Source organism: Sarcophilus harrisii, chromosome 1, assembly GCF_902635505.1.
Source record: "Sarcophilus harrisii chromosome 1, mSarHar1.11, whole genome shotgun sequence".
In the NCBI taxonomy this organism is placed as follows: domain Eukaryota; kingdom Metazoa; phylum Chordata; class Mammalia; order Dasyuromorphia; family Dasyuridae; genus Sarcophilus; species Sarcophilus harrisii.
In genome coordinates this window covers 348,248,251-348,275,932 of record NC_045426.1, presented here as the reverse complement: position 1 = coordinate 348,275,932, position 27,682 = coordinate 348,248,251, and the positions used below count along the sequence as shown (strand labels likewise).

The window sequence follows — 27,682 nt, the reverse complement described above, 5'->3', positions numbered from 1 at the left end:
TAAAAAGGGAGACAAGGAAGGGGGGTATTAATGCTTATATGTGATACTTTCAACAAATGTGCAACAGATATTTTATAAAGGACCTACAATGAACGTATGATGTATTCACAAGACATCAAGCTAGGTATTAGTAATATGAAAACATAAGTGAAACAGTCTCTACCTTCAAGGAACCTTCACTCTCCTAGAGAGATAGAACATGAATATAGATAACAAATATATGGGGTAAGGAGAAATAGAGACAAAGAAGACATCAAACAGAACTCTCTAGAGATATTTGAGAACAGAGAAAACCCAAATGCAAGTGGGGGGAATAAGAAAGACTTCAAGTTTAGACATGGGTCTGAACTGCTTTTTAGATTCTTAGGCTAACATATCAATATCTGAGAGAATAAAAGACCAATAAGATGTTCAAATGATATGGATCCTATTAGAGCACAGTGCTCCATCACATACTAAATACTTAATAAATATTTGTTGAACTTAATGCTAAATCCACCTATTAAAATATTCTTCAATACTTAAAAAGATAAATGATTTTATAAGTGTGGGTAAAAGCCATAGTGAGTTATTTGGTTTGACTCAAGAAGGTCATTATCCAATAGTCAATCTTCTAGTGAGGAATCTCTTTGAATTTAGCTAAACTAATCTTGGAGAGACAAACAATCTGGCTTTTAAATTGCACTTAGTTATAATATTTCTGAGATCAAAAGGCTACCTTTATACTACAATGTGACATTAAGCTAGGACCTTAAAGGAGAATGAGAATCTGAAACATTTCAAAAAGCCCATGGAATTTAAAAATTCCTATGAGAATTTTCTTGGAGGTATTTCTAAAATAGATATTTATACCAAAAAAAAAAAAAAACAAAAAACCAACTTTTTTCCTAGGAAAATCTCTCATTGCTGAACTAATTTCGAGAGCATGACTGAGTATATGATTATGGATGAAAAGACCAGGAAGGTCTTTTCCACACTGTATATTCAAATGAAGACATGTTTTACTTAAACTTCTATTAATATTGCAACCTCTTTATTCCGCAGTCTGAATATTTTCGGTTTTGAGAACACTTGATTATATATGAAGCAACATGGTGAGAGAACCCTGAATTTTTATGAGAATAAGTTGGAGATTATTATTTTGGAATTGAAAAATCCCTCTTTCCTCAAATAAATCTTTGGAAGCATCATTCCACTGAGACTTTGCTCTGACATATTCTCTACTGACTTGCAATAGGCTGTAGCGATAATAAAATTAGATTGGCCTGGAGATAGAGGAGGAATCCATCAACTTTGGCACATGAAACCCTATGAAATGATGCTGAATGAAAGTCATGAGAAAAGAAATGAGTACAATAATGTAATATTTTTAAAAATGCAACCAAACTCTAGCTAACCGTAATGACCAATTTTAGTCACAGGGAATTATAGATGAAACCCAAGTCCTCCCTTTTTGGTAAGGAAATGGGGGAATGCTTCAAATGTGGATTGCTGCCTATACTGTTAGATTTGCTTAATCTGCAAATTGGTCTTAAGTAATTTTTTTTTAAACAAAGGAAGATTGAACAGGAGTAAAAGTATGTGAGTATATGTGTGTGTGTGTGTGTTATGTGTGGAGCTGATGTGAAAACAAAAGGTATAAATAAAACTTAAACACAAAGAACCTTCAGTGACTCCCTTCTCTTTTTTTTAGATTTACTTAACACAAGGACCAAACAAAATGAGCATTTCTGTATAATACAAAGCAGAACATAAAGAGGGCTAAACATGAAAGTATCAATCTCCATCATGTATACCCTGCTTTTCCCTTTAAGTATATAATGAATTCAACACTGAACTTTCAAAGCTAGCCTACTTGTCTATGATTTCTTCTGCCCTTTTTGTGTTCTATTCTGTACCTTAAAAAAAACTTCAATATTTCTTTTCTTTCCTTTTTTTGACAATCCTCTCCTTTCCATAATCCACCTATCCTTCACCCCCTTAAAAAAAGGGGGGGTGGTGGGAGGAATCCTTGGAACAACTCTATGGAATCACACCAAATAAATTCCCATTTCTTAAATTGAATGTCTTTATTCTGCATTTTGAGTCCATGACCTCTTTGAGAGGAGGAGGACTCATTTCTTTTTTTCTTTTCTTTTTTTTTTATTTAATAGCCTTTTATTTACAGGATATATGCATGGGTAACTTTACAGCATTAACAATTGCCAAACCGAGGACTCATTTCTTAAAGGTTTAAAAAAAGGCTGAAGCTATTAAGAGAACAGGGGGAAAATTACGTTAACTAACAGATTTTTCTCTTTCTGTTTTGGGTATCTATTTTTGGTCTCTAAAGTTCCTTGGGGGTGGGGAATACATTTGTGAATTCTGTAAATTCCAAATATAGTCACAAGAATAGAATAATAAAATTTCATTAAAAACAATTTCAAATATTAAAATGTTTAATAGTCTGTAAATAGAATTCATTTGGTTGAAGAAAATTCAATTGTTATAGATTTAGAAGATTCAAAACTACAGTGATTCCAAGTCATGTGGATACCTGATGACATCCAGCCAGTTGCTACTTTCCAGTAATGAAAACCATTTCACATCTGTGTCCCAAAATTCAGAACTGTTATCTGTAATGATAGGGAAAAAATGTTATTTCAACATTAAGTAACATTTAAGAAATCAGTGTGACTTAACGGCCTTATTTGGGATTAAAAATGAACAACATATTCAGGAATTCAGTTTACATTTCAGAATCTAAACATAAGGATACTTTGTGAATTCAAATTTTTAGTTAAAGTGGTTTTTGAATTGTGATGCTCCAGAAGAGTGCTGGCTTCTACACTAAACACTGAACAAAAATAAGAGAGATCTGCATTAATTTCAAAAAATATAGTTTTCAAAGAAGCATTAGATTACTATTTTTTTCTTAGTTTGAATATACTAACATATCCTAATTCTAAGGAATTGGAAAGCATTCATTAGAAAGAAATGACAAAGATGTCAACATTCTAGGAGATAAAATAGGAGAAAAACTCCCACAGATAGATTTCAATCAATTAAAATATAAAATTCTTAAGTCTATACATGTTGACCATTCATGCACTTTTCCCTAATGAATTTTACAAAAGGCTGACATATGAAAAAATGTGCTAAATCATTATTGATGAGAGAAATATAAATTAAAACAACTCTGAGGTACCACTTCATACCTCTCAGATTAGTTAAGATGACAAGAAAAGATAATGATAAATGTTGGAGGGGATGTGGGAAACTGGGACATTGATACATTGTTGGTGAAGTGATCCAATCATTCTGGAGAGCGATTTGGAACTATGTTCAAAAAGTTATCATACTGTACATACCCTTGACCCAGCAGTGTTTCTACTGTGCTTATATCCTGAAGATATCTTAAAAAAAGGAAAGGGACCTGTATGTGCAAGAATGTTTGTAGCAGCCCTCTTTGTAGTAGCCAGAAACTGGAAACTGAATGGATGTCCATCAGTTAGAGAATGGCTGAAAAAGTTATTGTAAATATATGTTTTGGAATATTATTGTTCTGTTAAGAAACAATCAGCAATCTGGTTTCAGAGAGGCCTGGAGAGACTGACATGAACTGATGTTAAGTGAAATGAACAGAACCAGGAGATTATTATACATGACAACAATAAGGCTATATGACGATCAATTCTGATGAATGTGATTCTTTCCAACAATGAGACGATTCAAAATAGTTCCAATGATCTTGTGATGAAAAGAGCCATCTACACCCAGAGAAAGGACTGTGGGAACTGAGTATGGATCACAACACAGCATTTTCACTCTTTTTGTTGTTATTTGCATTTTGTTTTATTTCTCATTTTTTCCTGTTTTATTTTATTTTTCTTGTTCAGCAAAGTAATTGTATAAATATGTATATATATATATTGGATTTAACATATATTCCTACCATGTTTAACATATACTGGATTATTTGCCATCTAGGGGAGAGGGTGAGGGAAGGGGAGGAAATTGGAACACAAGGTTTTGCAAGGGTTAATATTGAAATATTATCCATGCATATGTTTTGAAAATAAAAAGCTTTAAAAAATAAAAAAATTAAATTTTAAAAAAAAGGATAGCATTTTAATCATGATGAAAGTCTTAGATTACTGTAATGCTGAAAAAATCTAAGTCAATTATAGTCATCCATCAAACAATATTGTTACTAAATGCAATTTTCTCCTGGTTTTGCTCATTTCACTCAGCATCAATTCAGGTATTAGTTCATATGTCTTTCCAGGTATTTCTGAAATCTACCTACTTATCATTTCTTATAGCACAATATTATTCCACTAAAATTATTTACCACAACTTGTTCAGCCATTCCCTAATTGATCACAATCTTTCAATTTCCAATTCTTTGGCATCATGAAAAGTGCTACTGCAAATATTTTTGTACAACCAAGTCCTTTTCTCTTCTTTTTATGATCTCCTGGCACATATATCTAGTAATGGTATTAAGACTATATAGAATTTACAGATATATTTCTTAGGAACGTTTTCTCTCTATAAAGACCAAAAATAGACCCCCTTCCCCAAAATAGGAGGAGAAGAATCTGAGACAAGAATAAGGTAAATCGACAGACAACAATAAAAAGAGAATTCTCTTCTACACATTTGTCAATTCTGATGGCAAGAAGTATCTGGATGTTACCACAGAGTAAGAAAAAGGTGCCATCTGTCATATTATCCATTTATTATGTCTTTCCCCATTTGAAGAAAAGTTATTTTTGTTGTGTACTCCTCACCTATTAGGAACAGCTGTTTAAATTTAGAGTATGAGGTCTGGATTTCCTGTAGGGATATGAAGCTATTTGACAGTTCTTCAGTTTTTAAATTTTCATAAGGTGGCTTGTGAATGGTCTTGTAAGTTCTAGATATAAAAACATATTGAGATAAGAGAAAAACATGAATCAAAATAATTTACAAGTATTTAAAAAACTCAATGTCCCTATAATAAGAAAATATTAGTAGCTTAGCAAAAACAAATGTTATTGGGTTCATTTGTATGTCTCTGAAGACTAAGTAACAAGCATAAGCAATTTTCATAAAAATTAGTTTCATAAATCTGAATTAAGGTAATTTATAAACATACAAATACAAATGTTACAAAGTGTCTAGTAAAAGAATATCAATCAGTTGGAAGAAATGTTTTTTTGGATATTATTACTTATGTTTCTGAAGAATACTATAATTAAGCATAAGCATCTTTAATTTTTTTTTAAAAAGTCACTTAGAAAAAAAGAATGAAAATATAAAAAAAATTACTGACCCATCCAAGAAGGCTTTTTGTATTTGTAAAATAGAGTCATCCTGTTCTTTGGGGAAAGCTGACATTTTCAGAAGGGCACAACCATTATGGTAAGACCAACACCAAATCTAGAGAATGAAAAAGAACATTTTTTCCAGGAATTATGTACACAACTACCTATCAGGCCAGTCAGACATTCAAGCTAACACAAGATATACTGCTATAATTTCAATGAGACAAAGGTGCTTTTTTTTTTTTTTATGTGAACCAGCAAGCTCTCTATAGCATTGAATTTATTCATAATATTCTTTTCTCAATAAATTCCCTAAAGGCAGGGGAAATTTGAAAATTAGAAGTGGTTTCTGAGTCTTGCCTTCTTTGATCATTAAATATACTTCCTGTTTGCCTGTGGTTTGGAATACAAGGAAAGTAAGCTCTATATGCCACCCTTTTATGAAAAATTTACTATTGAATCTCCAAGAATTCCTCCCACCTTGCAGAAATCATTTCAGATGACCAAAAAAGATTCTTTCTTTAAAATAAACTTTAAGTACTTGGTAAATGTCAGGAACACAGGATGGCATTTTTTCTATAATTTACAGTTAGTTTTTCAGAGTTACTTTGAACCCTGAAAGGTTAAGTTACTTGACTAGGTTCACACAATTAGTATTGTGTCAGAGCAGCTTTTGCAAGGAGTTTTTGCTCTTTCCGATAAAAACTGGGTAAAACCTTGTGAATCTGGTCTCAGGCCAAGTTGTTACTCTACTGTTGTAGAAGTAGCAGTACTACCACCTCTGAGGAACTCCTAAGATATTTCTAGATCCCTACTGGAATGAGGATAAACTACTAAGTATGATAGATTTAAACCTAGAGCTTTAGATAAGTTAATTTTTCTATATGTGACAAATGAAAAATAAGTGTTTAAAGGCAAATGCTATGAGCATTTGGCTTTCAGTATATTTAGGCTTCCAGAGTTACTTACAGGTATACCTCGTCCTTGAAAACATGAGATGTCCTCTTCAGGAAGAGAAACAGGAACAACAAAGTAGGCTGGCAGCCTATGGGGAAAAAGAATTCATTCTACTACCAAAGGCTAATGTTAATTAAATCAAAAAGCTGAAATTCTAAAACAAAGAAATTAAGGACCAAATTTCCCTGATTAATGAAAATTAGTTCATATGTATTCTCTGTTTCTCTTTTTCTCTCATTTTTTAGAAAGAGCACTAACTGGACAGGAAGTCACAAAACAAGGATTCTAATCCCATGGGTACTCAAAGCTGTATAATCTCAAAAACTCCTTTACTTCTCCGGCCCTCTATTTCTCCGTCTAAAAATGAGAATCAAATGTATTCTCTGATATTCCTTTCAATTCCAAAATTCTCTATTAGGTAAAGGAAGGACTGGATTTCAATGGAGTAGAGAACTCTCAGGTAAGGAAACTCCCTTTATCAATGCTCTGTTTGGCATTCAAAGTCCTTTACAACAGGCTCCCTCCTACCTTTCCAGTCTTCTTAGATTTTGCCTCCTGACAAATATTTGTCCTCTTGGCTGTTAACACAAACAAGACACTCCTCCTCTCAGCTCCAGGCATTTTCTCTCATTGTCTGTTAAGTTTAGAACACTCCCTTCTCAACTTCAACTATTCTCTGGCTTCCTTTAAATCCCAACTAAAATCCCACCTTTTCCAGAAAGCCCTCCTTTTCCAACCCCTCTTAAATTTCATGCCTTCTGTTAATTATTTTCTATTTATCCAGTAGCGCTTGCTTTTTACATATTTGTTTGCATGTTCTCTCTAGGACTGGACAGTAATCTTGAAGGCAGAGGCTGTCTTTTTGTATCCTAACACTTAGCACAGTGGCTGGTATGTAGTTGACGCTTAATAAATGTTTATTAGTTGATCAGCACATTCTCTTCAACTTACGGTATCAGAGCCCTGTCTAGAACCAAGATCAGCAATACAGCCTATGGATCAAATGTGGCCTGCTTTTTGTTTTTATATAGTGTAGGAGCTAAGGTTTTTATATTTTTAAACAAAGTTGCGTTATATTTTAAAATGTAAAACTAGTTCTCAGGTTTGTACAAAAACAAAGCTAATTTGATCCTCAGGTCATAGTTTGCTGACCCCTAATCTGGAATATTGATAAATTAAATATCTCTCACCCAAGGCCACAAAAAATGGCAAGGTTTGGCAACACTGGATAGGTGGGGTGAGGGAATAGGGACTATAATGACAAGATTACAATCATGGGAGAAAGGTAGAATCTGTAACAGAAACACGAAACTTAGGATGAAGGGAAACAGAAGTTCTGTTTTGGACACTTTTGAGTCTGAGACGTTCCTGGGACATCTGGTGCTGAGGGATGAGCTCAGGGCAGACAGTGAGGTCAGAATCGTTCAGGACTCGTCCCTCTTCCTGACCTCCTACCCCGCTCAGCTGCCTCAGATTCTCTCACGGATTCCATCTCTGCAGCTCTCGCCTCCAGCCTGTTCTCTGCTCACTAGACCACCCTCCCCTGGACTACTGCTATGGTCTCCTCTTTATTTCCCTGGCCATGTTGACATTCCTTATTACATCTCAGATACAACGCAAGTTTCTCAGGCTACTATTTAGGAACTGTCCAACCTTGCTCAGGGCAGCTAGGTGACACCGTGTATAGAGTGCCAAGTTCAGAGTCAGGAAGACTCATCTTCCTGAGTTCAAATCTGGCCTTAGACACTTATTGGTTGTATGATCTTGAGCAAGTCACTTAACCCCGTTTGTCTCAGTTTCCTTAGTATAAAATGAGCCACAGAAGGAAACGGCAAACTATTCTAGCATCTTTGTCAAGAAAACCTAAAATGAGGTCACAAAAAATGGGATGTGACCTCACAACTATACTCTTGCTCTAGATTATCTTTCCAGATTATGTTCTATTTTTCCTTTTTACAAGCTTTCTGTTCCAGCCAAAGTGACTTAGTAGCAATTTCCTAAATTTAACATTCCTCTCCTATCTCTGTCTTTGCGCAGGCTGTACAGGATTGTTAGCTTATCCCAAGGCTCAATTCAGGGTCACCTCTTCTAGAAAGGCTTTCCTAATACATCCATTCCAGTTATTAATGATTCACCTTTAGAAAGCACTTTCTAGTTTGCAAAGTGCTTTACGTCATTTCAATGATCTTATTGACAACCTTGGGAGACATGCTATGTAAACTTTTTATTTTCCTATTTTTTCTCTCATGGTTTTTCCCTTTTATTCTGATTTTTCTCTCCTAACATGATTCATAAAGAAATGCGTATTTTAAAAGTTAATACACACGTATAACCAAAAAAACCCAAATTCAACCCCATGGGGCAGATGCTATTATTTTTCCATTTTCAAAGATGAGGAAACTAGGACTAAGAGAAAGAGAGAGAAAAGTGATTGCTGATGATTTCCAAGAAAGGTCTCTCCACTCATTATGCTGCACACAGCTAACTGTTAATGTGCCCTTTCTCATTTCTTATTAACCTATTAACACACGTATTTGGTTACATGTGTATATAAGCAGATTGTTATTTATTACATTACAAAGACTTGTATTTCTGTTGCTGTATCCCTAGTACCTCATATATTATCTTGAAGAGGGGTGACACAAGTTATGGATCAAGGGCCAGCCTTGGGACCTGGTAGATTCAGGTTCCAGCACCACTTCTGACACACTCTAACATTGTGATCGTAGGCAAGTCATTTTACCTCTGAATGTGCTAATCAAGTCTCTAAGACTATAATTTGCCAAGATAATGATGACCTACATTGGTACAAAAAGTTTCCTCACCAGAAGGTCCCTGTACCAATGAAAACAGAGGTTCAGTCTTTGTCCCTATTATCCTAAAATAGGGACTTGATAGGTCAACTTCATGGAGCTATTAATGAAGATAAAATGAGATAATTTTTTAAAGTGCTTCACAAGTTTAAAATGTTATGAAAACTTCAGCTGTTATCCCATATATAAAGCAAGAAAATGTCTATTGAACAAAATTCTTTTCTTTTTTTATTGTAACTTTTTATTTACAAAACATATATGCATGGGTAGTTTTTCAATATTGACCCTTGCAAAACCTTCTGTTCCAAATTTTCCCCTCCTTTCCCTCCACTCCCTCCCCTAGATGGGCAGATAATCCAATACATGTTAAATATGTCAAAGTATATGTTAAATCCATAAATTCTTTTCTTGGTGGATCAAGGACATAGGAGGATAAGCAATGCTGCTTTTTGGGCAGTGGAGGTACCTATAACAATCAACATGAATAAAGAAAGTAAATGTAGCAGAAAACAAAGCTAAACCATATCAGCAAGTCCATAATGCCCAACATATCCAAGAGAGAACTTCTGGAAACTCACGTCACTTTTACTGAAGACATAGTCTCTCAGCAAATAGAGGAACAGCAAAAAGGGGAAACTGACATCTCAACCCAAACTATGAAATATAGCTGTTACAATATCAGAATTCAGGGATCTGATAAATAATATATCCCTTTCTCCCTACCAATATTCCCACCATACAGCAAATGTGTCAACTAGTCCTGGACACTATTTTCAAAGATACAGTTAAACAAGCTAACTTTTACTAGACTGAATTTTAAAAGCATTTGCCATTAAATTATTGCTGTATGGAAAACCATGAAGCAAATTTAAATAAAACCAGATATAAAGCCCCAGTGGTCAGAAGCAATACTGGCTCCGGACAAAGCAGCTCTTTGCTTTTTCCTCTTCAAAAGCCCCTTTCTTGAAAAGAAGAAACTAAAATTACCCAGTGGCATGAAGAAAAATTTAACCATGAGGCAATTAGAGAGAATTCCACTCAGAGTGGAGAGTAGGCTCTTTGTTAAGTGCCAACACCTGAACTGTTCTTACTGGCAAGCCCACTCAAGTAGATCTCCAACAGAAAATGTTTCAAAATTTCCCTTTTCTACCTGAAGTCAGAAAAGTCTGAAAATATCTGGCAGCCAGAGGAATAAAATAGGATATACTGAAAGTAAAAACACATTATTTTCATTTCAAGGATTCCAGATTTATAAGCAGTCTCTGTCTGTAGGAAATTCTATACACTAAGGTGCTACTGGTAAGAATTTTGGGTTATTCTGCTCAAGGAACTTCTCAAGATAGCATGAGGATCTGACATGTCCTTTCATTTTCCTAGGGTTGGTCCTCCCAAAATCAGAAGTTGTAGCACTCTGGTGGCCAGATTTGTAACTATGTAAATATGTCATTTTTTAGTCAATGAAAGAAATTCTCTATAGGGTATTATCTGCTTTGGGAAAGACTTACAAGGTATAATTCATCAGGTTGTAACAACAACCTGTTGGGATAAAATGAGAACAGACCTGTAAAACACTATGCAAACATTTAGGGGCCACTGTAGCTGTTATGAGCTAATTGAGGCACACAGGAACATGAACACAACTGCTCACACCAGCGACCTCCCTGACCCAGTAACTTGTCTTTGACATGAGTATCAAAGGACAATTTATGACAAAATATGACATATCTCAATAGATGAAGAACTCATTATTAATCCCTTCTATTGCCTAATAAGTTATGGATTTTTCTAACATTTTCTGAATGTTAAATAGGTTTCTGTAGTAGCTATCTTAAACTGGAATGCTCACAGAAGATTTTAATAAAGATGTGCTTTAGGAATAATAATGGTATTAATATTAGAAGGTAATACTTCTAGCAGTAGTAGTACTGTGAAAAGCTGTATTATCTCATTTGATCCCTGCAACAACTCTATGAGGTAGGTGGTGTTATTGTGCCCATTTTATAAGATGAAGAAATTGAGACTAAGAGATTAAGGGATTTGCCTAGGGTCCTAAACATCTAAGGCTAGGTGTTTAAAGAATAAACCTAAAACTTGTATTTAATTAATAAATGAACACACATTTTTAAAAAGGGTGGAGGAGGAAAAACTGAAACAAGCAGGGGATTCTTTAGAAATCTAGTCATTTGGACAATCTGTCTAGATAACTTGTTTTAAGACACTATGTAGTGGATTCTTAACTTTTTTATGAAAAAGATCCCTTTGACAGAATGGTAAAATCTATGAACTCCTAAGAATGATGTTTTTAAATGTATACAATAAAATATACAGGATTACAGAGGAAACCAACTATATTAATAAAAGCCAGCACCTATAAAGTATTTTAAAGTTTGCAAAGTACTTTATAACTACATTATTTTTATCCTCACATCAACCCTGGGAAATGGGTGCTATTATTACCTCCATTTTACAAATGAGGAAACTGAGGTACAGAGTGGTTATGCCCAGAGTCCCACAGCTAGTGAGATTTAAACTCAGTACTTCCCGATTTCAAGCACAACATTCTAACCACTGGCAACCTAGTTGCCTCTAATGATAAAAATCTTAAGAAAGTCAGTTCATAGACACCAGACTAAGAATTCCTGCTCTGAAGGGATCCTGGAAGAGGGCATACCTTAGGCTCATCCATCCAAACAACACAGGATCCAAGTCTCAAGCCATAATAATTTGATGGTTTTCTTTACTGCTTTTACTCTTGGTTCACTTCAAGAGTTCTTTTTAAAGATTTATGTTTGGCCAAATGAAGAATGTGAGCAAAAACCTCTTCTGTCAGTATTTACTTCCTATATTAAGCCACATTTCTTGCCAATTATTATAGATGGTGTGTGCTAGGCTCAATGGTGAAAAGTTACTTTAAAAATTTTAGTGTCAAGCTATTCAACTAAAGTGGTTTAAAGCACAAGACAGGGCTGAATGAACAATGAGGTGTGTGAGGTTCAGAGTCCACTGGAAACACTCAGGCCCCCGTCCAGAGCAGGTCATGGTTCAGGCAGTAGCCGACCACAAGACTTGGTCACAGACGGGCAAAGTCTACCGATTAACAGATCTGGTTGAGGAAATCTCTCTGAGCAGAGAGAGAGAGACTATTTAACTGACCTCAAAACACTAAAAGATACTCCAGTGATGATAGGGACTTAAGAGACCCTGTTAGCAGGGCCCTGAAGACTCTCTTAAGTAAGCATCAAGGACTAAGTTTTTAAAAGGCTTTGAGCTTCTGGAAACCAAAGGGGCTTTGGAGAGCAGCACGGGCAGTTACAGCCACCATTCCCATTCCAAGGTAAAAGAGGTTGTCCACTTGAATTCTGCAGAGAGATAATTTTGAAGTCTACACAATAACACCTTTTGTCATGTTCAAATTTTTTTTTTAAAGCACAATATTAAAACCTTACTTTTCACAGACTTTATAGCCTTCATTCGCACTCACTGCTTTGTACTTTATGTTTCCTTTTGTTCGTTCCAATTCCCAATGCCAATCCTTAATTGTGTCAAACATCACAGTTTGGTGTGGGGGGCCTATGGTTAATAAAACAAAAATAATAGGATTAAAATGAGATTTTCATGAAGCACTAATATTGCAATTATATGCAAGAGAAATCTTAGATTTGAGATTGACCATATCAACCAAATTTAACACTTAACTTTTATATAACCATTAATTTCTTACTCCTAATCTTACCCTGAAGGGCAGTATTGTGTAGTAAGAGGGAACTGAGGAATCTAGAACTCCTCACTTCAAATAGTACGTGACACATAAAAATTTGTATGACCAAAAGCAAGTCATTTACTCTCAGCAATCTAGACAACTCTGCAGGATTGTAAATTACAGAGAAGCTGCTTTGAAGAAAGCAACTTTTACACCAGGGAGTTAATTCCTATCCCAAGGAAGAAGTCAGGTCCAAATCAAGAGGAACAAATTTTAATTCTATTTTCTTCACTAACAAATGATTGTCATTTCACATGACACAAAAAAAGATACTTTGAATGCTATTTTCCACAAAGCTCCACACCCAGCTACATTTTTAGCCAAATTACGCAATAACTGAGCTCCTCAAAGAGGAATTAAACACTGAAGAAAGGTTTGGCAGACACACTAAAACAATAAATGCATTTTTAAAAAAAACTTACTGCAATGTACAGAAAGACAAAAGGCTGATTTTGGCAAATTGTCAAATTTTTCATATTAAACCGCCCTTTATATTGGATGATAGATGCCACCAAAAGAGAATTTTCTAGTTTAGCAGCTATGGTAGTCTAGTCATACAATAGCACATGTCATTCCCCTGGAAGTAAAATCAAGATTCCTGGGGATGAGTAAAGAGAAAGCAGTCATGTGACTATTGAGGCAACAGATGATCATCTCATTACCTCACCTGCCTGCTGCTCCATTTGTGAGTTGTGAAAAAGGAGATAGTAAGGAGAAAAGTATCTGGCTGTGACCACAGGCAGGTGAGAACACTTGCCAAGACAGTCTCAGATGTTTTACTCAAACTGCAGTGAACCATTTGGTTCAAATGCCTAGAACTGCATATCCGAAAATAAAGAAGCTACTGAAGATTACCTGTCTGATAAATCTGTGCCCTTCAGTTTGAATAACACCAGGGCAAGAGCACAAATAAAATGTTTATAGAATAATATGTATCAACCCCTCCTTCCCCCCCCCCAAAAAAAAAACCCTTTCTAAATGGTTTGAACTGAACCAAGATACTAGCTTCCTTCATTTTCCCAGTTAGTAAAGTGAAACTTGTAAAAGGTCTCAAAGATTGTCACTCAGGTTCCGTAATTAAGTTTCCAGAGAGGCAAGTCTTTTTCCAAAAGCATAATGAAACTGTTAGAGAATCTCTGTGAAATACTTTAATGAATTATTAAGGCAAATAATGTGTTTCAAAAAGGTTGTTCAGACTAGAAATGTCAACTCACAGTCACAATGTGGCAAGGAATGCAAAAACTGGATTCAAATGTGGTTGGGAAACATTTAACAAAATAAAAAAATATATAATACAACATAAATATGTTAATTTATAATTTTCTAAGTCAATACTAGGGCAGGGATCTACTTCTATTTTGAGTTTGATACCAATGGCTAGACTACAAAACTGCCATTTCTTCAAATTCCTACACATACAATTTCTAACTTAAAATTGGTCAAACTAATTGCTAAATTTATTAACTATTTATATAAAATTCCTCAATGAGAGTGTTAGATGAGGGAGAAAGAGAGTGGGTATAAAAACTGTTAGGGAAGATTCTAGTCCTTCCAGCTAAGGGACATAAATTAGTACAGATGAATAAAATGGGCAGGGTCAATTGGGGTAATGTTCTTGGCATGCTGATCAACATATGTTAAGGGTGGAGAGAAAGCTAAAAAACTGGCTAGGCGAGAAATATTCACAGATTGAGTTCAAATTCCAGGAATCAAGACAGAAAGCTAAAATAAAGCTAAGAAGGGCATGGAATTAATTCAAGTAGAGTATAATTTCTCAACTAGCAAACTTTCTTTCCAATTAAATTACAATAATTGGGAAAGAATTAACATCTCTCATGTAATTTTTTTCATATTAAAACAAGCTTTGTTCCATACATCCACATTATAATATCAACTAGCATTTATAAGAATAACTCTAAAGCACTAAAACTCTAAACCTTGAATATTTTCTTAAACAAAACCAAATCAAATGATATTCAGCAGTTTTAGTGGATGTGAGCAAGGGTGTGCTAAAGACAAATCAAACCACCTTGCAAAAGTCAATTATTACATTTTCAGTGTGAGCATTTATAACAGAAAAATTAGCAAATGCTACAAATCAGGGTTTGATCTATTGTTTTATTGATAGTCTAGACTTAAGAAGGTGATGGACAAAATGTTAATAATTCAGAGCAAACTTGAAAGCATTATAGAAATTTTTTTGCCTCTAAAGAGCTGGTTGTAGTGTGTGTGTGTGTGTGTGTGTGTATTTTAGGTTCAATCCTGAAATTTTATCAATAACTGACAACTGTTTGGCAACTTATAGGAATTTCAATGGAAATGAATGAAACATATATGGAATGCCTGGTTTGGAAAAATTCCCTCTAATAACATATGTTGACATCTTGATGTGAAAGACCCAGATTCACTCAGTCAGCATGTGTCAAAAGTGGGACTTCTTGGTCATCCAGACTAAAGTTTATAGTTTAACTGTCTGAAAATTGGTCTACATAAGTGCTAGCCACCTACTACCTAGCATATAATCAGAATACCTCATGACCCAAGTTCATCACACGTGCTCACACCACTACATTCTAGAATGCCCTTTAAGTGCCTTTGGAAACTTCCACATCAAACCATATGCTACTTATTTGACATATGTCTGAAAGCCTATGGGGCCACTGGAAAGCAAGTAATTCAGGACAAAGAATTCTTGGCAACCTGACTGATCTATGTGCCAACTCAAGAAAACAAAAAAGAGTGGGAGGATGGCTAAGCAGTGCTTGCTTTCTCCATCACTCTGAGCAAATACTCCAGCAAAAGTCCCAGGCTGCCAGACAGTCATAACTCCTCATTATGCTAACCACAACACCAATAACAAAATAGGTTGATTGCTCTTGGGAAAACTGGACTCTAGTGGGCGAAAGATCCGTCATCTTTTCCAAAATTTCTTTTTGTCTTGGCTCCCTTCTTTAGAAAAACACTAATAATAGTTCTTTACCTGGGATTCATAAACTTTTTCTCTAAAAAATATTATAATTATATTTCAATATTTTTCTTTGTGATTTTATTCATTTTAAATGTTATTATGAAAAAGGCTTCACCAGACTCTGAGTCCATGATACAAAAAAGGTTAAGTACCACTGAACAATAGCATTTTACACCAAGTCCATTTTTTAATATGTTCACATTTACTGTTCCAATTATTCTGATTATTCAAAAGACTTTTAGCATGTAATATATACTCACAGGGGTCCTCAAACTACAGTCCGCAGGCCAAATGCAGCAGCTGAGGACGTTTATCACCCTCACCCAGGGCTATGAAGTTTCTTTATTTAAAGACCCACAAAACAAAGTTTCTTTTAATATAGTCCAGCCCTCCAATAGTCTGAAGGAGAGTGAACTGGCCCCCTATTTTAAAAATTTGAGGATCCCTGCCTAGAACTTCACAGATCAAGGCATTTTAAAAGGACAGAAAATTTCAAAGTAGCTGTTTTTCTTTTTCTAAGTACACTGAGCTACAATTTACATAGTTTACTTTTCCTAAGAGTTAACCAACCTATTAAAAAGCTAAATTTTAAGAACAAAAGAATAATATACAACGAAGCAAAGAAAAGATGGAGAGACATGAATATGATGTCTTCTATTATTGCTTTCTTAAAACAGACAATTTCTGTCACATATTTGAAAACTCTCTGATGTTCTGCTGGGTACATAATAACGTTTTGCTTTTCCTTTTTTGTCTTTCTTTTTTTATTTGTTTTTTTCTTATTTTTATTTAGTTTTAAATAAAAATTTTTTAAAGCTTAATGTTAGAGTTTAGTCATCAAATACCTACAGACAAAAAATTATTTTCCTTTGGCCTTAAGCAACCTATAAAAACCAAAATTGAGACAGAAACCAAAACAAGAAGAGAAAACAGGAATAAAGAAAGTATAATTTTGAGACTTTTTTCCCTCTCTGATCCCTATTTCTACTTCCATTTGAGACATTAGAAGAAAAATATTGTTTATCAGAGAGAGAGAGAGAATAGAAATCACATACCTGTATTATTTTGTTTAGCACTTGCATAGGAAAATAGAAACAGTCGTTTAAGTAGTTTAGGTGCCTGGGTATGATGAATTATGCCACTGACAATCTAGGAAAAAAATAGTTGCCATTAAGTTATTAAAAACTAAACAACTAAACATAGTTAAATTTTGTCCAGGAAAATCACAGGGAAGAAAAGCTCATAGTTTTTGACTAGGCTAGAAACATACTTTAAAGAAGACCGCCCATGGCCCACTATGACTGCTCAGTTAGCCACATAAACCCAAGTTTCAAAAATAGCTCTCAGAGGTATCAGTAAGTGGTCAAATTGCCAAATACATGGGCAAAAGTTTTGCAAGCAATGTTTTTTTTCTTATTTAAATGCCAATCCAATGATTAATAAAATCTTAAATATAATCTCAGATTCCAGACTATTTATAGATTGATTTAAAAATTTAAGTTTAACCAAAAAAGCAATTTTTTTTTGGTTTTTCATCTCTTGAGCTTTTTTCTTTTTGTGTATGTAGGAAGGTAGACAAGAACAATAATACACGGTGTGGCTTTGGATTCAATCAATAAATATTTATTAAGCACCTACTATATACTAGATACCACGCTACATGCTAGGAATACAAAGAAAGGTCCATCCCTTCTCTCAAAGAGCTCAGTTTTAGGGGGAACATAAGTGATTATATACACTGGATTAACTAGAAATAATTAATGGAGAAGACACTAGAATTAAGGGGGCCAGGTTCAAATTTCATTTTCTCACTTACTATCCAAGTGACTTTTATGCAGTAACAATGACAAGCACTTTTTATAGTATTTTACTTAAAATTATCACATGATCCAACAATTTTGTGAGGTAAATGTTATTATTATTATTCCCATTTTACAGATGAGGAAACTAAGACAAAAGGAGGCTCAATGACCTTCCCCAACGTCATATCAATCCATCTTACTGCTTATTAGGAAAGTAGGTTGAAACTACTTACTACAATAATGATTTAAGGGTACTTAGGGATATCCAGTATCTAAAATATATCCCCACCACCACTCTCACCACTCAATACGGATAACAGAATTGATTACAAAAGTTAGTCTATCCAAACTTGTGTGTCATACTAACCAGCAAACAACTAAAGAGTTGGGATAACATATGGATATTATCTGTCAGAGACAGAAAGCAAACAAATTGAATTCCCATCCAATTTCTATTGAAGTCTTAAACGTGAGATTAAAAAGTCTCACAATATGTTCTGCATCTTGTTAATTGAAAATACATAACTGTGATGAAAATAAAATGGTCCCAGTCATTTTAAAAATTTGCCCACATATGTCTTTCACTTTTCTCTAACTGTGGGCAGTTAAGGTTTATGGAGTCTCTAAAAGCACAATCCTTTCTGTGAGATTCAACTTCCTTTATCTAACCTATAGTTTTCTCTTCCTCACCTTGATACTTCCTTTCAAGACTTCCATTTTTACTTTTCCTTAGGTATCAAGGCCATAGGTCTGTCAATTTCTAGCTCAGAAGCCAACAGTTGGGGGAAAGAAGATTGCTTCTCTTTTTAGCTGACCTCACATGCAAGGCAGACCTTACTGCCTTCATAGAGAACTATTTGGCTTATCATGCCTGGAAAAGGACTGGTGAGCAAGATATGAAATGAACGAAGGCCCTTAGAAGTCAGCAGTATACTCTCTGGAAATGCATAGGTTGACTTAATTGTATTTTGAGTACAGCCCAAATGCAACAATACACCATTGTATCATTTTTTAAAAATTATCAGCATAAGCTGGTTTTTCTCCCCCTTTTGCAACATAAGCAAAATAAACACCCCATTCCCTCCCAGGATTCCAAGGGGAAAAAATTAAGGGAAATAAATTCTCCAAACAGATGCAAATAGTTACCCTTTTAACTTCCTCTTCCTTTGTGTACCTCAGGCAGAAGTGAAATACTCGGAGGTCTTTGCAATGGATGATGAGTTTTTCAGGGTATTTCTTCAGTTGTCCAAACAATGGTTTTTTTTTCTCATCAAAAACTACCAAAAAAAAAAAAAAAAAAAAAGTCCCAGTCAGCATATCAGATGAGAAAAAGAAAATGGGTTTCAAAGGTGAAAAACTAATATTTGAAGAATCAAGGCTGATTTTAACTTCCCAGAGTTAAACTCCCTTAAAAAGTGAGAGTGAATATAGCACTTTTCTCTAACAAGATTCCATCATGCAAGAGTTCCATTCATGCCCTGGTCTCTGAGGAGTCATGTTTCTTCATTCTGCCAGCTGTAACACCAGCAATTAACTAGATTGATCACTGTCAGAACTCAATTTCATTGATTTGAAGAAACCAGGATCCTAAAACCAAAAATTATTAAGCAAAGAGATCACCAGGGGAAAACCTTCCAATAGAGGGACCATATTCCTAGAGTGGAGGGAATGTATGAATATCTATTTCCTTATTTTTGTTCAGTTGTTTAAGTTGTGTCTAACTCTTTGCAACCCCAATTGGGGTTTTCATGGCAGAGATATTGGGGTGCTTTGCCATTTCCTTTTCCAGCTCCTGTTATAGCTGAGGAATTGAGGTGGGTCAGGACTAAATGATTTGCCCAGAATCCCACATCTAGAAAGTGTCTGAGACCAGATTTGAACTCATGCCATTCTAGTTACGGTGCCATCTGGCTGCCCTTGCTTTTTTTAAATGGGGCAGCTAAGTGGAGCAGTGATTAGATTTTCTTAATCTAATTTCTTACAGGCCTGGAGTCAGGAAGACCAGAGTTCAAATCCAGCCTCAGACACTTACTAGCTGTGTGACCCTGGACAAGTCTCATTCCCTGTCTGCCTCAGTTACCTATGTGTTATAACTTAAAACTCCATTGTAAAACACACTCACCTCCATAAATTTGGTCAACACAGTGCAACGTAATATCATTTTCTCCTATCACCTTATTCTTAAATTGGGGCTCCTAAAAGAAAAAAAAGAACCATCCAATATGAACAACAAATAAGTTAGACTCCCTGATGTTCAGGACTAAGAAGGTACAGGTTGGGCACAGACTGAGCATCTTCCTGTTACAAATTCCAAGAATGATGGGAAGAAGCAACCACCCCTCTGGGTAAAACATTATGTAGATACATGGCACAGATAGCAAGCTAAAGAACTCTACACTATCCAAACATCATGACTAACAATATGCACCCTGGCTGTGCCAAATAAGGAGGTAGAGGGCCAAATGACATCCACTCTATTTAATGGGAAGAGTTTAACATCTTTCCTCTATAAATTCTAGAAGTCATAGAATCCTCTCCACTTATAAAAGTGAGTAAACCCAAACTAAGAAAAAGGAGAAGAGACCAAATGAGGCAGGCTTGTAGTAAATGTATTTTTCACAGACTTTCACAAGAGCTATGGAAGACTCTTAATGAGAGGACGACATTCTTCACTAATATCATGGTCTTGAGCTTGACAAAGAGCAAGTTAAAACAGAAAGCAGGAAGTGGTCTCTACACCATGAACTGACCATTTTCCTTCATTCACAGTGTTTATTTCTTCATGTCGTTGGCTCAGAGCACCTAATGCATGAGGGCAGGAACAGTTTCTTACATCTTCCATCTTCCCTAGTGTCTAGCAGGGATATTCTATGGAAACGTCTGAATTTTGGTGGAGACATTCTCTTATTAGTGAGCACTTCACCCACCTCCATGCCACACATAACGGATCTTGTACCTGTTGTCCCACAGATGTATTCTACAAGGCAGGATATTTTGGAAGCCTTTCTGAAACTGTTAATGTTTTTATGTACATCTGTGCAGCATTTAGAGTGTTATCTAGCGTTTATACTCTTTCTGTTATTGTTTGTTTGCATTTTTGTTTTTCTTCCCAGCTTATTTTTACCTTCTTTCTAAATCTGATTTTTCTTGTGCAACAAGATAACTGTGTAAATATGTGTATATATATATATGTGTGTGTGTGTGTGTGTGTGTGTGTGTGTGTATATATATATATATAGTATTTAACATATACTTTAACATATGTAATATGTATTAAGACTACCTGCCATATAGGAGACGGGGTGGAGGGAAGGAGGGGAAAAGTTGGAACAGAAGTTTTTGCAAGGGTCAGTGTTGAAAAATTACCCATGCATATGTTTTGTCAATAAAAAGTTATAATGAAATAAATAAATAAAGCTGCTTCAAAAAGTTTAAAAAAAAAAAAAGATTGTCTGTTATCCTTCATTCTCACAACACATTTTACCCAGCTTCTTTCCTACTCATACATATTCCTGAGAATAACTGTTGTTTACACCATATTCACACCTAAGATATTATTCGTGACAGCTTAATTACTAGGACTTGGTTAATACAAGGCAGTCTATAAATGATAATAACAGAAAGTTTCATAGGGTCCTGAAATATAAAGGAATATAATATAAGGAGAGAATTTTTTGCCTTTCTCCGCATGCCTCATGTTCACAGTAAGAAATTTTTGATTGATTAGTGAAGACAGGAGATAGAAAAAAATTCTCTATGTGTATTGGTGAGAAGAAGAGAAGGGGGGGGAAGGGAGGAAGAAAGAGAGGGAGGGAGCAAGAGGGAGAAGAAGAGGGAGAGGGAAAGGGAAAATAAGAATATGAGACTATATACATATATATGTAAACTAGAAGCTAGAAGATTCTTTAAGAAACCATTGCAACATGTCTAGGTAATGATCTCTTCATACATTATCATCCAATGTAGACTCATCTCCAAGGAAGGCAATCTTGAAGTCTGTGCAAACGAGCTTCCCACAAATTCCATGCTGACCTGAATCATCCTGGATACACTTAAGGACTGTGCTGGCTTCACAAAGCAATTGTTCACCTAATCAAAAAACAAAATAAATACATGAATTTTTCATGAACAGTATAAAAAACTAAAGGTTTACAGTTTTACCTTAGCTAAAAACAAAAATGCGTCCACACATACAGTGTTTCTATATGTGAAAATGTTACTGACTTAATTTTTTCCCACTGGATTGTGATGGGACGAAAATTTCTTGAGACAGACTTAATTATAGCAAAAATAATCAAGCACTGAGATAAGCAAAATCAAAACGGACTAATAAATCTGTGATGGATATTTCCTGGATAAGGCTAACTTTAAGGGCTGGAAGTTTCTAAGGAGATGGTATTCATCAAGCCTACACCATATCAAGAAGACATGGGAGTAAGACTGACAGTAACTCTTTTTAAATCAGACAGAAATTCCACAAAATCTCTCCCCTATGTTACTGAAAGATAAGGTTAATATCTTGCTACTATTTCTGTAATCTAGATTCTTCAATCAGTTTTACAACAACATTTTCTGTTTGGGCAGAGGAGGGGAATCTGACCAAGTCTTCCTGGCTTCTGGATTGGAAGGTTGGCAGCTGGATAGCTGAGGCTTGAGGCGGAGCAGCTTCTCGCAAAATCATCAAAATCACTTGGGAGTTTGGCTCCAAGAACAAGGAGAGGGCCAGCTAGTTGGTGCAGTGGATAGCGCACCAGCCCTGAAGTCAGGAGGACCTGAGTTCAAATGTGACCTCAGACACTTAACATTTCCTAGCTGTGTGACCCTGGGCAAGTCATTTAACCCCAATTGCCTCAGGGAAAAAAAAAAAAAAAAAAAAAAGAACAAGGAGCACAGCACATGTGAAAAGTACAGAAGTAGATGTGTCTACTCCTAACAAGAAAACCTCATGTTTTCTGGAGGTCCATCATGAATGGTAGGAAAGGAATGATATATGGTGAAAGATTAGAGATACAGTATAATGAGGAAGGGGAGGGAACTATTTCCTCTAAAAAGGCAATTCCCTTACAAATACTCGCCTCTCCTCCAATTATTCCTGAATACATAACATACAAAAGGGATGAAGATAAAAATAAGAAAACAAAATATCCTCTTTATAAAGTCTTGTGGTGTCATTAAAACTGTCCCTCCTTCACTCAGTACTCCATATAAGTCAAGAAACAAATTTTTGATGTCCCAGAATTGACAAAACATAGACTAACTTTAATTTTCCTTCCATTAGGAGGTTAAATAATTGCTCTGATTTTAAAGAATAAGACAACAAAGGAGGTGTTTATCCAATGAAGGTTCATCTAATAGTTCACTCTCTGAAAACAGTAGTGTTTGGGGAAAATACACACACACACACACACACACACACACACACACACACACACACAGAGAGAGAGAGAGAGAGAGAGAGAGAGAGAGAGAGAGAGAGAGAGAGAGAGAATTCAGTAATGTATTCAGTATTCAAATTAGCTTTAGAAAAAGTTCTTTAGGTAAACTAAAAGGATACTTGTTTAAAAAAAAAAAACTTCCCAATAAACTGGGAAAACATTTTTACAGTTAAAGGTTCTGATAAAGGCCTCATTTCCAAAATATATAGAGAATTAACTCTATAAGAAATCAAGCCATTCTCCAATTGATAAATGGTAAAAGGTTATGAACAGACAATTTTCAGACGATGAAATTGAAACTGTCTACTCATATGAAAGAGTGTTCCAAATCATTATTGACCACAGAAATGCAAATTAAGACAACTCTGAGATACCACTACACACCTGTCAGATTGGCCAGAATGACAGGGAAAGATAATGCAGAATGTTGGAGGGGATATGGGAAAACAGGGACACTGATACATTGTTGGTGGAGTTGTGAACGAATCCAACCATTCTGGAAAGTGATTTGGAATTATACCCAAAAAGTTATCAAACTGCACACCCTTTGACCCAGCAGTTTTTCTATTGGGCTTATCTCCCAAAGAGGTACTAAATAAGGGAAAGGGACCTGTATGTGCCAAAATGTTTGTGGCAACCCTGTTTGTAGTGGCTAGAAACTGGAAAATAAGTAGACGCCCATCAATTGGAGAATAGTTGAATAAATTGTGGTACATGAATATTATGGAATATTATTGTTCAGTAAGAAATGACCAGCAGGAGGATTTCAGAAAGGCCTGAAGAGACTTACATGAACTGATGCTGAGTGAAATGAGCAGAATCAGGAGATCATTGTACACTTCAACAACAATACTGCATGAGGATGTATTCTGATGGAAGTGGATATTTTCGACAAAGAGAAGATCTAATCCAGTTCCAATTGATCAATGATGGACAGAATCAGTTACACCCAGAGAAAGAATACTGGGAAATGAGTGTGGACCACAATATAGCATTTCCAAGCCTTCTGGTATTGTCCACTTGCATTTTTGTTTTCCTTCTCAGGTTATTTTTACCTTATTTGTAAATTCGATTTTTCTTGTGCAGCAAGATAACTGTATAAATATGTATACATATATTGGGTTTAACATATACTTTAATATATTTAACATGTATTGGATTACTTGCCATCTAGGGGAAGGGGGGAAGGAGGGGAAAAGTTGGAACAGAAAATTTTGCAAGGGTCAATGCTGAAAAATTATTCACGTATATGCCTTGTAAATAAAAAGCTATAATAATAAAAAATTAAAGCAGAAAAGAAAATAATAAATGACTTTTAATCTTAAAAAATGTTATAAAAGTAAATGTCAAAACCTAATAAATGAATTTTTAAAAAGAAAACAAAAAAAAATTAAAAATTTTTAAAAAGCTTCCTGTGATTTGAACCCCCTGGAATGACTTTAATAAGTCATTCCAGTCAAACAGAAGGACACTATACTGTGGCTGTAATATTTTAAACTAAAAATTAGTATAAGGCAGGTATTAGGAGGATTTATAATTTTTATAATACAAATCCAATAGGAGATAATATTTTGAAGCATGGTATAGAGCTGCAAAGTGCATGCTAATTTGTGTGTACAAGGGTAAAATTTTTTTCAAAGAGGGAGAACATGGCAGAGAGTGCTGGCTTCAGAATACACACTTGCTATATGACTCCAGGCAAGTCCCTAGAGGCACTCTTAGACTCAAAAGTTGCAAATCTGTAATGACAGAGGTGAGCTTCTTCCACCAATGAAATCACAATTCCAGACCAAACAAAAAAAAAATAATCTTTTAAATTCTAAGCTATCTAAAAGAAATGGCACTCCTAAAGGCACTGTGAAACATAATAGAGATTTAGCGTTTTCTGCTAGCTCCTGGATGGTCTTGAATCAATTTGGCTTAGTGGTGAACAGGAGAAATCGCTAGATATACTCAAGTCAAGTTAGCTAATGGAGATCCCACATATAGTAGAGGAAGCTGGTTGTGTTATGGACAGCAGGTATGGAGTCAGGAAGACCTGAGTTCAAATTCATCCTGACTTACTAGCTATGTAACCACGGCCAAGTCACAACTTTTGTCTGCCTCAGTTTCCTCAACCATAAAATTGGAATAATAACAGCATCTCCCTCCCAAGGCTGCCGTGAGGATTCAATGAGAGAATATTTGTAAAGTACCTCTCAGAATGCCTAGAGATTAGAGAGTGGTCCAGGCAATAGCTGAAGTTTCTTTCTCTACAAAAAGAGATGTGAAGATGACCTTCTATCTACTTTGTATATATGCTGCATGTGCCAAGTTATTAACATGTTTTTCCATTATTATAACGCAAGCTTCTTGAGAAAAGGGATCATGTATTTATCTTTCTTTGTATTCCAAGCACTTTGCCCAGTGCCTGTAATACAGTAAGTACTTAATAAATGCCTGTTATTTGACTGAGAATCTGTATACCTGCTCTAAGTGCTAATCAGTCACAGACCTGGGGGCAAGTTGTTGTTCCTTAATATGTTCTAAGAGGAAAAGAATGAGGAGTAGCTGATGTCATTACATTCATGGCTCTCTGCAGAAATATTCTCACTATAAGGCAAGGTAACAACAAGTTGCTCTTAGGTCTAAAGAGTCAGGAAAACAAAAGTTAATTCTGGTAGCAGAATTATTCCCATTTCCTTACCCTAAAATCCCAGTCACGAAGAAGTCTAGTCTATGGTGGGAATGGAATGAACTGATCAACATAAAACCCCTTTCCCTTCCCATAAGAGGCACTGCTTCTCAATCCCAGGCCAACCACGGCACTTAGGTATAGGTATTCAGTTTTCAAGCCACCTCCTGAAAAAGATACAGGTGGAAGACTATGACAAAGGCTCCCAGTACTTTAAAATCCTAGCAAGTAAAAAAATTCCACTAAAACTTTTTTTCAGTTATGTTTCCCCCAAGAACAGATAAACTTGTGATCTGAAATATTTGAAACTTGGGCCTCTTCACTGGGCTCTCAGAAAAAATACAACCTGGGATCCAGCCGTGCCAGAGCCCACTGGCGGCAAGGCTGGGACATTCCATTCCTATCTCCTTGCTAGGCTGCTGGAGGCTCCCAGGACAAACACAGTTACGCCTTGCTTGTCAGACTATATATTTATTAAGTTCCTACTAAGTACCAGTCCCTGTGCCATGCTAAACAAAGAAGGCAAAAACAATCCCTGCTATAGAGGAAATCACAATGTAATGGGGAGACAAGATGCAAACTATACACAAACAAGCTAAAAGAGGATAAGTTGGTAATTTTCTACTGAGGGAAGGCACTAGCATTAAGAGAGATTGGGTAAAGACTTCTTGTAGAGGGCAGAATTTTAATTAAGACTTGAAGGAAGCTAGGAGATGAGAATGAAGAATAATAGTTCAAGTGTGGGGTGTAGACAGCCAATCAAGGGAACAGCAAGGAAGCAAGTGCTACTGGATTGCGTAGTACATGGCATATGAAGATTGAAAAGGTAGAGGACTCAAAGGCTCCTGCAACCCTACTAGGTTCCCAGGGAGACCAGACCCCCAGGTGAGGACCCCCAGTATACAAAGAAGGAGACTAGGTAACGAAGAACTGGCTGTGCTGAGAAATAGAGGTCCTGACTCTGGAGGAAACTGTGAACCTTCTTATTTCTTCCATCAGCAATTGTCTTCCCACCCAGAGGTACTCTAGGCTGGCCCCCCAATAATTAGCATTGCCCTGTCCCAGAGACACTGAATCCCCAACTACTGAGGAACAAAGCCTTATGCCCAACGCTGGCTGCCTGGCTCCCTAACCCCCTCCTCCTCGGTGTGTCCTCTCTGCATCTGGCAGCCCCATGCCCTGGGCTCCATGGCACTCTGACTGAACGAGGCTCCCTCCCAGACTGCCCCACACGTGGCCCCTATCTATCCCGGGGGCCCCTCCTCTCGTCTCCCTGACTCATTACTTCCAGGGGAGAGCTGTGCTTGCCTTCTCCAGCCCCGCCCCCGCCACCACTCAGCATTTCTTTTCTGGCACTGATTCTGCCCAAGTTCATCCCTCAGTCCAGACCTCGCACTCTGAGAGAAACACGGAAGGCCACATGTGCCAAGCCAATCGAGCCTCTGCCAGCCCTTGAACCACCTCCTCGGAGCCTGCCCCCAAGAGCTCTGGGAGGAGCAGGGCTCCCAGGAGGGAGGTGCCCACGGGGAGAGGGCCCCTCCCTCATCGCCATCACCACCACCTGCTGCACACCCACGGGAGCTGCAGGCCTTCCTTCTGGCTTCCAGCCTAGCCTCTGCCACGCCCCCCGGCCGGACAACAGCCCTTTCAGAGATGTCACCTGGCTACAGCGTCTGTGGTACAGCAGCCACACCTCCGCATCCCCAGTTGCTGATGCAGAGGAAAACCAAATCCCCATGACCAGAGGCCTGGGCAACCTCCGGCGGCTCACCATCAGAAGCAGGTGGGATTCATTGGTGGAAGTGGCCTTAAAGGAGAGACCCTGCTGTCTCCTTTGCCACAGTACTCTAAGAGCAGTGGGAACTTTTCACCAGACTTCCAGGTGACCCCTCTCATATATGTTGCTTCCCCCCACTGGAAATTGAACTCGAGATATGGGCAGTCTTGCCTTTCTATGTTGATCAGCAGTACTTAGCACAGTA

General features: G+C 36.4%; 1 protein-coding gene across 2 annotated transcripts in view; it reads right to left on the bottom strand.

Moving 5' to 3' along the window:
* MTMR12 (myotubularin related protein 12) overlaps positions 1-27,682 on the bottom strand; it is a 93,920-nt gene that overhangs the window by 20,062 nt on the left and 46,176 nt on the right. For both annotated transcript variants that reach the window (XM_031945883.1, XM_031945882.1), the window contains exons 3-11: positions 21,541-21,680; positions 19,714-19,786; positions 18,738-18,868; positions 16,845-16,938; positions 12,508-12,631; positions 6,261-6,336; positions 5,300-5,406; positions 4,776-4,900; positions 2,537-2,615 (exon numbers count right to left, since the gene is read on the bottom strand). In XM_031945883.1, the coding sequence (XP_031801743.1) occupies positions 2,537-2,615; positions 4,776-4,900; positions 5,300-5,406; positions 6,261-6,336; positions 12,508-12,631; positions 16,845-16,938; positions 18,738-18,868; positions 19,714-19,786; positions 21,541-21,680 (949 nt within the window). The remainder of the gene's footprint in view (positions 1-2,536; positions 2,616-4,775; positions 4,901-5,299; positions 5,407-6,260; positions 6,337-12,507; positions 12,632-16,844; positions 16,939-18,737; positions 18,869-19,713; positions 19,787-21,540; positions 21,681-27,682) is intronic.